At 37.9% G+C, this 14,833-nt stretch overlaps 1 protein-coding gene across 1 annotated transcript in view; it reads right to left on the reverse strand.

The window, feature by feature from the left end:
• The window catches only part of dhrs12la (dehydrogenase/reductase 12-like a), a 37,141-nt gene extending 36,326 nt beyond the window's left edge, over nucleotides 1-815 (reverse strand). The window contains exon 1 of the mRNA XM_063016986.1: nucleotides 697-815. Within this exon, the coding sequence (XP_062873056.1) occupies nucleotides 697-752 (56 nt within the window). The 5' untranslated portion in view covers nucleotides 753-815. The remainder of the gene's footprint in view (nucleotides 1-696) is intronic.
• Between the last annotated feature and the right edge of the window lie 14,018 nt (nucleotides 816-14,833).

The raw sequence follows: 14,833 nt of genomic DNA on the forward strand, positions 1-14,833 counted from the left end.
AGTCCTGTAATCAGAACGTATACACTACGTTAGTGGAATGCACAGTGTGCATGAAATTAGGCTAGTGGAATGCACAGTGTGCATGAAATTAGAAAACAGCTCTAGTCTACAGATAAACAAATAATGTGTGGTAACAGGGTGTGTTCCTAATAAAGAAGTACATTTAAATAGTAGTTAATAAACACATCAACTTGTTGAGCAAGGTGATTTTATGTTTTTTGTTTGTTTGTTTGTAAATCCAACAATAAAATATATACCTACTGGGTATAAAATCAAAACAACAGATTAATTTGGGATATCTCTCTCTCTCTCTCACACACACACACACACACACAATTATTTTTGGTACAATACATCATTTCTTGACACAACTTCTCTGAAAAAAAAAAGATAAAGTCATAGGGGTACATGCTGTAGGTTTTTTCCACAAAGGATTAAATGTAAAAGGTAGAAATACTAGTGTCCCTCAAACGCAGGTGCACACAAGGGATTCAAACACCACAAGAAAATTTAGCAGACCATTGTCTGATTATTTTTTAATAAAGTGTTTCTATTTAAGACTTTTTAGTTCGTCACATGAAACACACATCGAAGAACCGCAATACAACACACAACGAACCACCACAACACTATATTGTGATTATAAGGTGTTTACAGCTATATCTGTAAAATGTAGGAAAGAGTTTAATGTCTAACCTGGTAAATTCGAGAAGTCCTTTAAAGAACCATGCGGAATTGCGATACAGAGACATTATCACACACAGCGCCGTTGGTTTGGTCTTTAATTCACTAGCTCTTATCTTGATGTCCGCTGCCCTTTTAAATGCCACCTGGGTCACATGAACGCGCACTCACGAATAAAGAATCGCGGAAACCTCGGTGCTTCAGTAGTTTCTGAAACTCTTCAGCAGATGACACTTTAAGACTTTCTAAATGCAGTTCTTAATGAGCCTTTTTAAAGATAAACATTTTAAAAAGATCAAAAATAAAACCAATGCACCAAGGTAAGTTTAAGACAGCATATTAAAAAAAATACTATTAATACAAATGTAATTAATTCAATACAAACTATTAATACGATGCGCCACCGGAACAATAGCTTTAGGCGTTCCGGTGGTGCATCGGTTTTACCACCACCGATGAGATAGGTGTTCAAATCTTAGCGCTAAATAGCCGGCTGGGCGTCTACACAGACATGGCTTGTTGTGTTTTAGGTTGGGGTAACCAAAGCCCTGCTAAAACAAAAAGGAAAAGAATTACTGTACAACACATTAGCCATCTAACAGGAAATTGCGGAGGTGTCGGGGCAGACATTGCTCCCACCGGGGTCGTGCTGGCCATAGTGACAATTCAGAATGCACCTCAACCGGTAACGAACCAGATCCCTTAACTTTTAGCCTGATATGGCTCAAGATGGATGTGGTGTACCATCACTACTTCTGAAAGCCGCTCGAACACTTTGTAGGATCCCTCCGAAGTCAGCCCCTCTTACCTTATGCAGGCCACTCTTCAAGGGCCGACCATTAAAGCGTACTGGTCCCAGCATGACAAAAACAATGACTGCTGTTATAGGATGTGTGTGTATGTCTTTACAAGAGGTGTATAGTGGGACATGTGCTCTGTAAGTCAGCAGTCGATTCGTATGAAGCTTAGCGTGTGTACATTCTTAGTTTCTCTCTTCAGTCAGCTCTCCATTTTTACTTATATTAATGAATGCTGCAGTTTCAAATAAACACCATCTACTATGGAACTTTTTGTGTGACTCGCTTTCCTTACAGGTTAGAGGCTTAATTAAGTAGGGTATTACCACAGCGCGTCAGTCAAGTCACGCTCGTTCTGCCCGTGGAACCAAAAGTTAGCTCCCCTTAGTTTTCTGACTACTGACAAAAAGCGGGAATTAGAAAAGGTAACACCACAGATGCCAATAAGCAATCTACATCTTTTGGCTGTCAGTCAAAGCAGAGTATGCTGAACTATCGAACTTAGCAATAGATGTACTTTTTTCCCTACTTAGCTCTGTAAAGCAACGTTTTTTGCTCTCATCAACATCAAAAGCAAGTACCGCTTACGAGATACAACTAGCTGTAACTGAAATTGAACCACGGATATCTATAATGTGCTCACAGAAAAGGCCTCAGCCTTCACATTGAATCAGTAAGTAAATATTTAAATCAGAAAAATTGCATCATATGTATGTTGTGCACAACGTTAATTATATTATTTTAGCTTGTCAAGAGCTTTCACAATGTGCAAGGGTTGTTGTGGGGAGGGGGGAGCAAGTTCAAGGTTGACACATGGAAGGGGGCGCATGTCCAAAAAGAGGACACATGCAGAATTCTTGTTTGGAATCTGAAAAGGATTTGTAGGTTTGCATTTAAACACTTTACTTAGCACCTAATATAGTGCAGCCTGCTATACAATATATTGTACAGTATGTTCTATATTAAATTTGCTGTTTTATGCAAGGCAATGTTTTTTTTTGTTTTTTTTGACATTTATTTCAGAATTTGGAACTGTTTGGGCAGACCGGGAGTCATTTAATGGTGCAAATAAAAAATCTTTAAGTTCAAACTGACTCCAGCTGACTCCAGGAAACAGTAAAATCAATGTTTAATCCTCTTGCAACATCTAAATCATATAGTAGGGACATTTACATATAGTATATAGTACAGTACTTTTAAAGCCTTTGGAGAACAGAAAGAAATGTCTGGGGTTGTGGTAGATGACGTGCTGTGCTTATTGGAAGTGTGGACGAATTTGCACTTTTTCTTTATTTTTGCTCAGGATTGGTGTCTTTGCTGTGTACCCCTGACTGGTTTAGGTGCGTGTTTAGCATTATTTGCATTGCTATGCGAGGTTGCGATGTTGGCGTGGACAGTTAGTTGACCACGTTTGTGCCTTCTGTTCTCTACTGTGGACAGATGGTAGCCATTCCCTTTAGTTCGCTCCTTTTAATCGCTTGTGATTTTAACCCAAACGTAATGTCCCTTGTTTCATTGCAGGAATTACAACGCAAGACTGGCTCCTGCTGTTTTGTTGGTTGATTTGATTTGATGACCAGTGTAAGTAGAAAAAACTGTTGCATTTTTGGTTGAAATTATTGTTTGTTGTGCTGTTTTTGAAGTCTTGTGTGTAATAAACTCTTGCTACTCTTGGAGCTACTCTCTTTCTCTGTATAACACACCTGTGTGATCTATTGCATGCTCAGTTAGGTTGGATAGGGAGTGTTCACTACACAGCCATTTTCAGCTCCTTCAACAGATGTTCGATTGGATTCAGGTCTGGGCTCTGGATGGGCCACTCAAGGACATTCACAGACTTTCTCTGAAGCCACTTCCTTTGTTCTCTTGGCTGTGTGTTTTGGGTCGTTGTCATGTTGGAAGGTAAACCTTCGCCCCAGTCTGAGGTCCAGAGTGCTCTGGAGCAGGTTTTCTTTAAGGATCTCAGTGTACTTAGCTGCATTCATCTTCCCTCCATCAGGACTAGTTGCCCCGGTCCCGCTGCTGAAAAACATTCCCACATCATGATGCTGCCACCACCATGCTTTACTGTAGGGATGCAAAAAGCTATATCTGCCATCCCTAAAATAAAACACCCAGAAAAAAAAAGCCCAAGATTAGAGGACACTCAGGAGGCATTCGAGATCTACTAGAGAAATTTGTGTTTACAATCAAAAAACAGATCAACAAAAGATAGAACAATTTCTGAAGTCTCTTGACCTCCCCTCAATAGTAGGAGAGCATAACAAACAAGTGTCTGCAGAGATCTCAAAGAAGGATTTGGATAAAGCCATAACAAACCTAAGTTCAAACAAATCACCTGCCGCTTGGTTCAAAACATTCAGAGTGTGACACCATTAGTTTCAAATAGTTTTAATTAAACAGTTAAGAAAGGTATTTCCCCCACATCATGGAATGAAGCATTAATATCAGTTATACCCAAAGAAGGAAATGATAAAACTGAATGTGGGTCATACAGACCAATTTCAGTATTAAAAGTAGATTATAAACTTTACGCTTCCATTTTGGTCAAACAAATAAAAACAAAAATACATACCTAACCTTATAGATCCAAATCAAACTGGCTTTATACTTAACAGAAAAATGCAAGGTAATATTAGAAGAATATTACAACTTATTTATCATATCTCGATCTTATCTCCATAAAATAAGCCTATACAGAGATGATGTACTACTTTATCTTTCCAGCATAGAAACAAGCCTCCCAACTCTGATAAATCCCTTAGAAAATTTCAGTATTAATTCAGTTTTTAAGCTGAACCTCCAACAAACTCAAAAACTCTTATGTCACGATACATTTGGATTTGGTAGAAGACCAAAAATTCAGTTAAGAACATTGCAACTGTCTAAAGAAAAAGGGAATTACCCTGTATACATGGAATTACTCTGCACTTTTTATGCAGCACAGCTATTTTTAGTATGTTGGTGCAACCCAGAATACGTTTCAAAATGAAAAGAATTAGAATGTGGTATGATTATCATCCTGTACAGACATTTTTACTATTATATCCAGGCTCATCCAGAAGTGTATGAAACCAGTGAAGTCAATGGACTTCTAGTTCACTTCTAATATGGTACATTAAAATATAGCTACTTAAAATATGTTCTAGAAAGGCAGGCTAAAGTATTGAGATGGATAATGCCTATAATAGAAAAAAGATTTAGGTAATGGGCAGAAACTGGTTTAACCACTTACTGAACTGTAACTCAAGATGGACAATTGGAATCATTCCAGACCCTAAGAGGAAAATTTGGAAAATTTTACAACCCCAAATCAGAAAAAGTTGGGACAGCATGTAAAATGCAAATAATAAAAAAACACAGTTTCTTACATTTACTTTAATGTAATTGCAGACAGTATGAACCTGAGATATTTCATGTTTTGTCTGCATAACTTTATTTCATTTATTAATAAAAAACCATTTCAGCATTTCAGGCCTGCAACACATTCCAAAAAAAGTTGGGACAGTAAAGCATTTACCACTTTGTAATGTTGCCATTCCTTATCACCACACTTAAAAGACGTTTTGACAACGAGGATACCAAGTGATTTAGTGTTTCAGATTTTATTTTGTCCCATTTTTTCTGCAAACACGTCTTATGATGTGCAACAGTACGTGCTCGTTGTGGCCCCTTTTTCCATTTCAAAATTCTTCACACATTCTCTACTGGGGACAGGTCAGGACTGCAGGCAGGCCAGTCCAGTACCCGAACCCTCTTCTTCCGCAGTCATGCCTTGGTAATGTGTGCATAATGTGGTTTTGCATTGTTTTAGATGTCCCTGGAAAAGATGTTGTCTTAAAGGCAGCATATGTTGCTCTAAGATCTCAATGTACTTTTCTGCATTAATGCTGCCATCACAGAAGTGTAAATGACCTTTGCCAAGGGCACTGACACCGCCCCATACCATGACAGACCCTGGCTTTTGGACTTGTTGCTGATAACAGTCTGGAGGGGGCAGTTGTAGCCTAACGGTTAAGGTACTGGACTAGTAATTCAAAGGTCGCTGGTTCAAGCCCCACCACTGTTAGGTTGCCACTGTTGGGCCCTTGAGCAAGGCTCTTAACCCTCAATTGCTTAGACAATATATACTGTCTCAGTTCTGTAAGTCGCTTCGGATAAAAGCGTCTGCTAAATGCCGAAATTGTAAATGTATGGTCCTTTTTCGTCTTTCGCATTTGTGCATGTAACTCCGTATTGTAGTGCTTGACAAAGATTTGCCAAAGCAATCCCTTGCCCATGTGGTTATTCCAGCTATTGTTGAGTGGAGGTTCTTGATGCAGTGCCGTCTGAGACATCGAAGATCACAGGCGTTCAGCTTAAGCTTGTGCCCTTGGCCTTTACGCACTGAAATTCCTCACGATTCCTTCCCAATATAAGCGTTTAATGATATTATGCACTGTAGAGGGAGAAATATGCAAATCCCTTCCAATCTTTCTTTAAGGAACAATGTTCTTTAAGGAACATTTCAATAATTTTCTCATGCATTTGTTGACAAACTGGTGATCCTCTGGCCATCAGACTCAGCCTTTCCTGGATGCTGCTTTTGTACCAAACCATGATTACAATCACCTGTTTGGAATCACATCATTATTTAAATTTTTCACATTACTAGCCCTAAATTGCCCCCGTCCCAACTTTTTTTGGAATGGGTTGCAGACCTGAAATGCAGAAATGGAGGTATATTAACAAATGAAATGAAGTTGAGCAGACAAAACATGAAATATCTTGGGTTTAAACTGTCTGCAATTAAATAAAAGTCAAAGTAAATGTAAGGAACACTGCATTTTTATTTTATTTGAATTTTCCATACTGTCCCAGCTTTTTCTGATTTGGGGTTGTATATATTTGATGGATGTAAAGCAGTAGAGAAAAAACATTTAATTTATGTCATATGCAAACACTCAAATCTCTAAAAATGATACAACATACTACATCAAAGAAAGATGGGAGAGAGAGCTGAATGCCTGAATAGGGACAGAATATTGGGAATATAAGGAACTGGAATATTATAACTTGTTTTTTATAACCTTTAAGAATAAGAACAGACTGACAAAATTACCATACCCATGCATGTGGAGCAATTTATGTTAATTATTACCATGTTTTTTGGTCTTGCCTGGGCGTAAAGCTCTTCTGGGAAAAGGTGGGAATCACAATCAACAGAAAAGAGACAAATATTAGATTAAAAAAAACTTGTATATGCAGCAAAGAAGTCATGGATGCTGTTAGACCCAACTACTAAGAAACAATGGCTTAAGATGGTTACAGAGATTCAGGTTATGGAGAAAGTGTGAAGTACCTCATTATTAATTTATGTTGTTGTTTAAAGTTTATTATACCAAACCAATAAGTTTTATTTGTTCGCTTTACATGGACAATTTAATGTAATGTAAATGCAAACATATTTTTGGAGAACGATTAATGATGTACAGTCATGTGAAAAACTTAGGACACCCCATGAAAACCTTTGTCTTTTTGAACATATTTAAACATATGAACATTTGAGCTTTATTTGAACAGTACTGAGAGATGGAGCTTATGTAACTAAACAACAAAAATGTTATAAATTAGTTTTAAACAAGTTGTAATGAACAAAAATGGAAATGTATTGTGAGGAAAAAGTTAGGACACCCCCACATTTATTACTACTTAAAATGTCTAAAATTAGAATCCGGTGCACCACATCAGCTGCAATGATTAGTTTTATTTAAACCTCAGACATTAATTTGGTTCGCTCTTAATTGTTGATATGAGCAGTGGTGTAATACTTCGTTACAGTACTTAAGTAGTTTTTCGGAGTATCTGTACTTTACTGGAGTATAAAAAATATCGTTAACTTTTACTTTACTACATTTCCTAAAGAAATTGTGTACTTTTACTCCGATACATTTGCCGTATATAAATTTGTTACCCGTTACTACAAAATAAAACGACAATAAAATAAAACGATGTAAGATGTGTGACAGACTGCACTCAGGTTTGGCGAATCTGCACTTGTAAGTTAGAGCTGTGGTTAAACACATTAATGCGCATGTGTAAACAAACGTTCGCGATCAGAGGGAAGCGCGTCGTTCACTCAAAGATACGGAAATATCGGCATTTCAGAACCTCCCCGTCCAACACACTGGTGTAAGTTAATAAAGCAATAAGCCACGAGAGACCGTGCGTTACTGCGATTTTATCACGGGGAAGGTTGATTTGGCACAACGCGAAGTGGAGTGCCTAAAACGTCTTTCCCCGTGATAAAATCATAGCAGTAACGCACGATCTTGAGTGGCTTATTGCTTTTATAAAACGGCGGTCAACATAAAATATTATAAAATACAACAATGTTCAATTTATAAATGTTTTTATTTGGGGGCGCTAGTGAACAGGCAATGGCGTAGGTTTTTTTTTTTTCGAGCTCCGCTTACTTTTCTTAATAAATATAGTTTGTGGCATTTGTTTTACAAAATAAAGTCATAGGTTAGTTATCTGAATTTGTAGTCAATATACTCATTTACTTTTCGGACGAATTAGGCGAGTAAATGGCCAAGAATTTACGTCAATTCACGTTTACGGGCAGGAACATTGCTAACAGGTCTAGCACCTCGGGTGATACCCAACCGATACCCAAAGATAAAATGACGGAGATGGCAGAGATGAAGGCAGAGATTCTCGCGTCTTTGAAGGAAGACATCACCGCTCTATTAAGGTCTGAGCTGAAAAGTGTACTCGCAGACGAATTTGCGGGAATGAAGTCTGAGCTACGGGCTGTTAAAGAGGAAGTGATTAATAGCGTGGCTGTGTTACGAGCGGACATGGACAATATGAAACAGACCGTTACGGAAATGGAACATGGCCTCTCCACATGCTCAGATGATATCACTACTCTGCAAGTAACAGTGCACAAGCTTGGTAAGGATGTGGCTGATCTGCAGGAGAAATGTGTCGACCTGGAAGGATGTATGAGGAGGTCGAATAATCGAATTCTTAATGTGACTGAGAGCTCTGGATCGAGCTCTCCCGCCGCAGTTTCAAAGTTATTGAAGGAGGCCCTGCATCTGGAGAAGGAGGTCATAGTGGACAGGTCACATCGCAGCCTGCAATTGAGGCAGGAGGGTGGTAAACCTCGTGCTATCGTGGCCAAACTTCACTATTATCAGGACTGTGTGGATATTCTTCGTCGGGCTAGAGAGGCTGGCTCTCTGCAGTTCAACGGTACTAAGATTTTCATCTTTCCCGACTACCCACCTAGTGTAGCCCGCGCCAGATCAGCTTTTAACGACGTTAAGAACATCCTCCGCGGGCATAAAGGAACTCGTTTTGGCATTTTCTATCCAGCTAAGCTCCGTATCACGCATAATGGGACTGAGAAAGAGTTCAGAGATCCAGCTGAGGCCATGGCATATGTGAAGGCCAACATCACACAGACTGGGTAATGCAGATAGATAGTCAGACACAGTCAGGTCTGTTGGTGAGTAACCAAAGATGAAGGATCCTATTATGAAACTTTATCCTTTTATGGGATTATATTTGGTCTTTATAAACAATGCAGGAGTCTTCATAAGAAACTAAAAATGATGAGTGGACTGCATTCTACATTTCATATAACCTAGAGGCTTAATAATATGTTCATTCGGTATATAGGCCACTTAAACTGTTATATTTTTCTTTATGTAAGCGGTGCTGGGCTGCTTGTATCACTAGTTTACCCTAGTTAGCACTTTAATGTGCATATTTTGCTGCGTAGGGGTTTTAGAGCACCTTGTTATGTTAGGTGACATGGGTTGGGGATTAACTGCACAATCTCTTATTGTTATTGTTTGCTTAAGGTATGCTGAGTTATTAGAGGCCTTTGTGGTGTACTATTGTCAATATTTCACTACATCTATGATTAATATATGGCCAATGCACATCTAAAGAGTAAAGTGACGGGCTGCCGGGTAAAATTGGTAAGTTGGAATGTTAAATCTCTGAATCATCCGGTAAAGCGTAGTAAAGTATTCTCACATCTGAAGCGGATTGGGACAGGAATTGCTTTTCTACAGGAAACTCACCTACGGATCTGTGATCATTCTATAAAGGGAAGATGGGTGGGACAAGCTTATCACTCCAAATTTAATTCAAAATCAAGGGGAGCTGCTATACTAATTAGCAAATCAGTTCCATTTATTATGTCAAGTATGGATGCTGATCCAGCGGGTAGATATATATTAGTAACAGGTAGATTATATAATATTCCAGTGATACTTCTAAACGTGTACGCACCAAATTGGGATGATAGTTCCTTTTTTAATGCTCTTTTCACTCGACTGCCTTATATAGATTCACATTATCTTATTATTGGAGGAGACATGAACTGCAACCTATCATATTTAGATCGTAGTTCATCCTCACATCTTTCCCTTTCGAAATCGGCTCAGGCAATTAAAGTCTTTATGGACACCTATAAAATGATTGATATATGGCGCTTTCGTAATCCAAACTCCAGGGCTTACTCTTTCTTTTCACATGTTCATAAAACATACTCCCGAATAGATTATATATTTCTGGATAAGCATCTTTTACCTTTAGTTACCGATTGTGAGTATCAGGCTATTGTGATATCAGACCACGCCCCAGTGGTGATGGACCTAAAAATTCCCACAACACATAACGAGTACCGTCCCTGGCGGTTGAATACGCTATTATTGGCTGACCAAGACTTTGTGAAATTTATTTCAAACGAAATTAATTTCTTTCTAACACAGAACACAACCCCAGGAATTTCTCCTTCAGTTATTTGGGAAGCGATGAAGGCATATCTAAGAGGTCAGATAATATCTTATATGGCTTTTGTAAGGAGAAATCAGATGAGACGCCTGGAGGAATTAACAAAAGATATCTTAGATCTAGATGCTATAATGGCCCGTTCTCCGTCTCCTGAGGTATACAAGAAAAGGCTGTTGGCACAGACGGAATATAATCTTCTATCCTCAAAATATGCTGAAAATATGATTAACAAAATTAACTGTAAGACGTATGAGCATGGTGAGAAGACGGGGAAGATCCTTGCCCAACAGTTACGTCAAAAGACAGCAAATCAAACTATATCTGAAATAAAAGATGATCAAGGTATCAGACATATAGAACACTCACAGATTAATAACTGTTTCCTTAAGTTTTACTCTAAATTATATGGATCAGAATCACCCGGGGATGAAGCCATATTAAAAGCATTTTTTGAACAAATCGATCTACCTACGATCGATGCGGAAGCTTTAAATAAGCTTGATGCACCGCTGACTAAAGTAGAATTTCTTGTAGCAGTAAAATCTCTGCAAAGTGGCAGGAGCCCGGGTCCAGATGGGTTCCCCAGTGAATTTTTTAAAAGGTTTGCTGTGGAGCTCACTCCACTTTTGCTCTCCGTTTATGAAGAATCATATACCTCCGGCTCACTACCTTTGACTATGCGTCAGGCAGTTATATCGTTAATTCTCAAGAAGGATAAAGATCCTGGGGAATGCGGTTCTTACCGTCCAATTTCGCTTCTTAATGTAGACTGTAAATTATTAGCCAAGATTCTTGCTCAAAGATTAGAAATTATTTTGCCATCTATAATCTCAGATGATCAAACCGGATTTATCAAACATAGGCAATTATTTTTCAACACACGCCGATTATTTAATGTTCTGTATGATCCCACCCCATCAGAAGACACAGAAATATTGTTATCATTAGATGCTGAAAAAGCATTCGATCGTGTGGAGTGGCCTTATCTTTTTTATACAATGAGCAGATTCGGATTTAGCCAAAATTTTATCAGATGGATTGAGGTTCTTTATGCCTCACCTCTGGCAGCAGTCCGTACAAATAATACTTTATCCTCTTTTTTTAAGCTAGGCAGAGGCACTAGACAGGGCTGCCCCCTCTCGCCCCTGCTCTTCTCCTTAGTTATTGAACCATTAGCCACATTACTGCGCAATAAGGAGGCAATTAAAGGGATATGTAGAGGAGGTTTACTGCATAAGGTTTCTTTATGCGCGGACGATATGCTTTTATATATATCTGACCCACTTTCTAGTATACCGGAATTACTTAATGCATTAAATAGTTTTAGCAAAGTGTCAGGATATAAAATTAATTTTGGAAAGAGTGAGCTTATGCCCATAAACAATATGGACAAGGCGGCCAAATTAAATCAGTTCCCATTTAAAATAAATACTGATAAGTTTAAATATTTGGGACTATGGGTGACGCATAAATTCAGAGACCTTTATGATGCTAATTTTCCCCCTCTTATATCTAAAGTGAAACAAGATCTTGAAAGATGGAATTTACTCTCTCTGTCCCTAGGGGGCAGAATAAATATAATTAAAATGAACGTGGCCCCTAAATTCTTATTCTTGTTTCAAAATACCCCAAAGAACTTTTTTAAAACATATTAATAAGATGATTGTCGAGTTTATTTGGCATAATAAAAGGCCCAGAGCACGTTTGAGCATTTTGACAAGGCATCGTACACAAGGTGGTTTATCATTACCAAACTTTTTATATTATTACTGGGCCTGTAACGCACGGATATTATCTTATTGGATTGACAATGTTGAAGGACTAAGTGACCCCAAGTGGGTGCAATTGGAAAGAGCGTCATGTACTCCAATATCACTGCAGGCATTGATTTGCTCGGTTGTTCCCATGCCTGAGCCTTTGTCCAACTATACGTCTAATCCGATTGTGAAACATTCATTGAAAATTTGGATACAGTTTAGAAAGGTGTTCTTACTTAAAAACCCCTCCAGCTTGGCTCCTGTAATTGGTAATAATATGTTTATTCCTTCAGTAACTGATGCGGCCTTCATTAAATGGAGGGACATGGGCTTCTGTACCATAAAGGATCTCTTTGTTGATAACAAATTTGGAACATTTGAACAGCTCAGGAGCATAGGAAATATTCCTCATTCACACTTTTTTAGGTACTTACAATTGCGGAGTTTTATTTCATCACATTACCTCCACTTCCCCACCTTGCCACCGAAAAATCTTTTGGATACCATCTTAGATTCTACCACAGCCCCACTAAAAATTGGTATAGTATATGCTTTAATTAACTCAGAAAAATCTGAATCTCTATTATCACTGAAACAACAATGGGAGGAGGAGCTAGGTATACATATGTCGGAAAAGATCTGGGAGGAAGCCTTGGACAGAATTCATTCTTCGTCAATATGCTTGAGACATACTGTGATACAGTTCAAGGTTGTTCATCGTTTACATTGGTCTAAAATTAAGCTAAAAACCTTTTTGCCGGATATTGACCCTTTCTGTGAGAGATGTAATACAGACTTAGCCACTCTTTCACACATGTACTGGGCCTGTTCTAAATTAACAACATTTTGGCAATCAATATTTTCCTTTCTTTCAAATGTTCTAGATATTACTATCCCACCTTCACCATATGAGGCCATATTTGGGGTGACATCACAGGATATTTGCATAGGTAAATCAACAAAGAATGTAATTGCTTTTTCAACTTTGTTAGCAAGACGACTAATCTTACTCAATTGGAAAGATAGACGTCCACCTACTTTTAAACACTGGATTAAGGAACTAATGTATTTTTTGAATTTAGAAAAAATTTGTTATACGACGAGAGGGAACAGCCTGAGATTCTATGCTATCTGGCAGCCCGTCATTACATATGTGGAACAAATGGATATTGATGCATAAGACCGTTTGTATGTACTGCCATTATTGGTCATGTTGTGCACCCTGTGACTGTTATAGCTACCATTACTAGACAATATTTGTTTATTTATATGTGTATCAGTGTTGAGAGAAATTTATATGTGCAGTGGGGAGTGGGTGGGTTTTTCTTTCTTTCTTTCTTTTCATTGTTAAAATTTGCTCAAAAAATTATAAAAAGACCTTTGAGAAAAAAATAAATGTTTTTATTTACAAAAACACTTACAAAAAGCATTCTTCCGCGAGTAGTTCGTTAACAGTGTTGCTAGGCAACATGAGGGCGAACATAACATTCACTTTTTCTTTTCTGTGGCATATTAATATGGAATGATGTGAGATGGTCATAGGTGTGCGTTTATCGGGGATTTTACAATGGCTTCAAACGCAGCTCAGCCAATCAGATTTTAGGACCGGAACTATCCGTTTTATAACAATGATTAACAAAGTAAAGCCGCATCATTGTTTTTTTTATTATTATTATTAGCATTAACATTGTTCAGATATCTAGCTACCATTTTCGATTACATTCGAACCACAAATATAACATTTCACTAAGGTTGTTTGTAAGTAATTCAGTGTAGAAATGAAGATGTGTCCATTATATTTAAAAACTCACTTATGGACAAATATTTCCTCAGATAACTTCTGTATTACACCGGCAGAGGAAAGATTCATGGTGCTGAGGAAAATGCACGTCTTTAACCCTTTAATGGTCTCAACAAGAGACTCAACTTATCCAACTTTTGACTTCAAGTTGACATATAAGTTAGAAATGGTGTTTTCTTAAAGTAAGAATACCAATATTTTTTGAGTTTAACACATGCCAATCAGGGAGTAGATACAACCCAAAAAAGATGATTTAAATACAGCTTATTTTACCCAGATATTTAAACTAATGGTTGAGCAGATGGAGTGCTAATAGTGCCACATGTTTTGGTAAACTTGCTTGAGTTTTGCTTCCAATTAATTCTGCCAAAATTCAGTTGTTTTTGGTTATTGGGATATGTATCTATGACTTGAATGTACAACCCAAATAAAAAAAAATGGGACAGTATAGAAAATGCAAATAAAATAGATGCAGTGTTTCTTACATTTACATCGACTCTTATTTCATCTTATATCAGGGGTGTCAAACTCACGGCCCGTGGGCCAGATCCGGCCCGCCACTTCATTTTATGTGGCCCGCGAGAGGTTTAACGACTGTATGATTGTTGTGATGGTTCGAGTCGTTACAGAGCTTATAATTTAACGGGACTCCTGTGCCTTTAAGAGACAACCGTGACATCGAAGTCATGGCAACTAACTTTAACCTTCGCTAAGAAGCCATGTGACTTTTACGGCAAAGAGAACGCGAAGTGGCTTAGTCAGTAATGTAAACAATAATAAATAAATACAAATAATTATCTTTCAGTATAATACCAAAGCATCGTCTGTAAGTAGTGGCGTTTATATTCTCAGTTGTTAGTAAATGTTTAGTGAGTATATCACAGCGTTTTAGTTACAAATTTACCGTAATTAAATACTGTTGTTACGTTACTATAGCAATTAGTATCTTTGCACAAAATTTTAACTCGTTAGCGTTATTTTACGTTTGGTTAAATCTC

Source organism: Trichomycterus rosablanca, chromosome 20 (genome assembly GCF_030014385.1).
Source record: "Trichomycterus rosablanca isolate fTriRos1 chromosome 20, fTriRos1.hap1, whole genome shotgun sequence".
In the NCBI taxonomy this organism is placed as follows: Eukaryota; Metazoa; Chordata; class Actinopteri; order Siluriformes; family Trichomycteridae; genus Trichomycterus; species Trichomycterus rosablanca.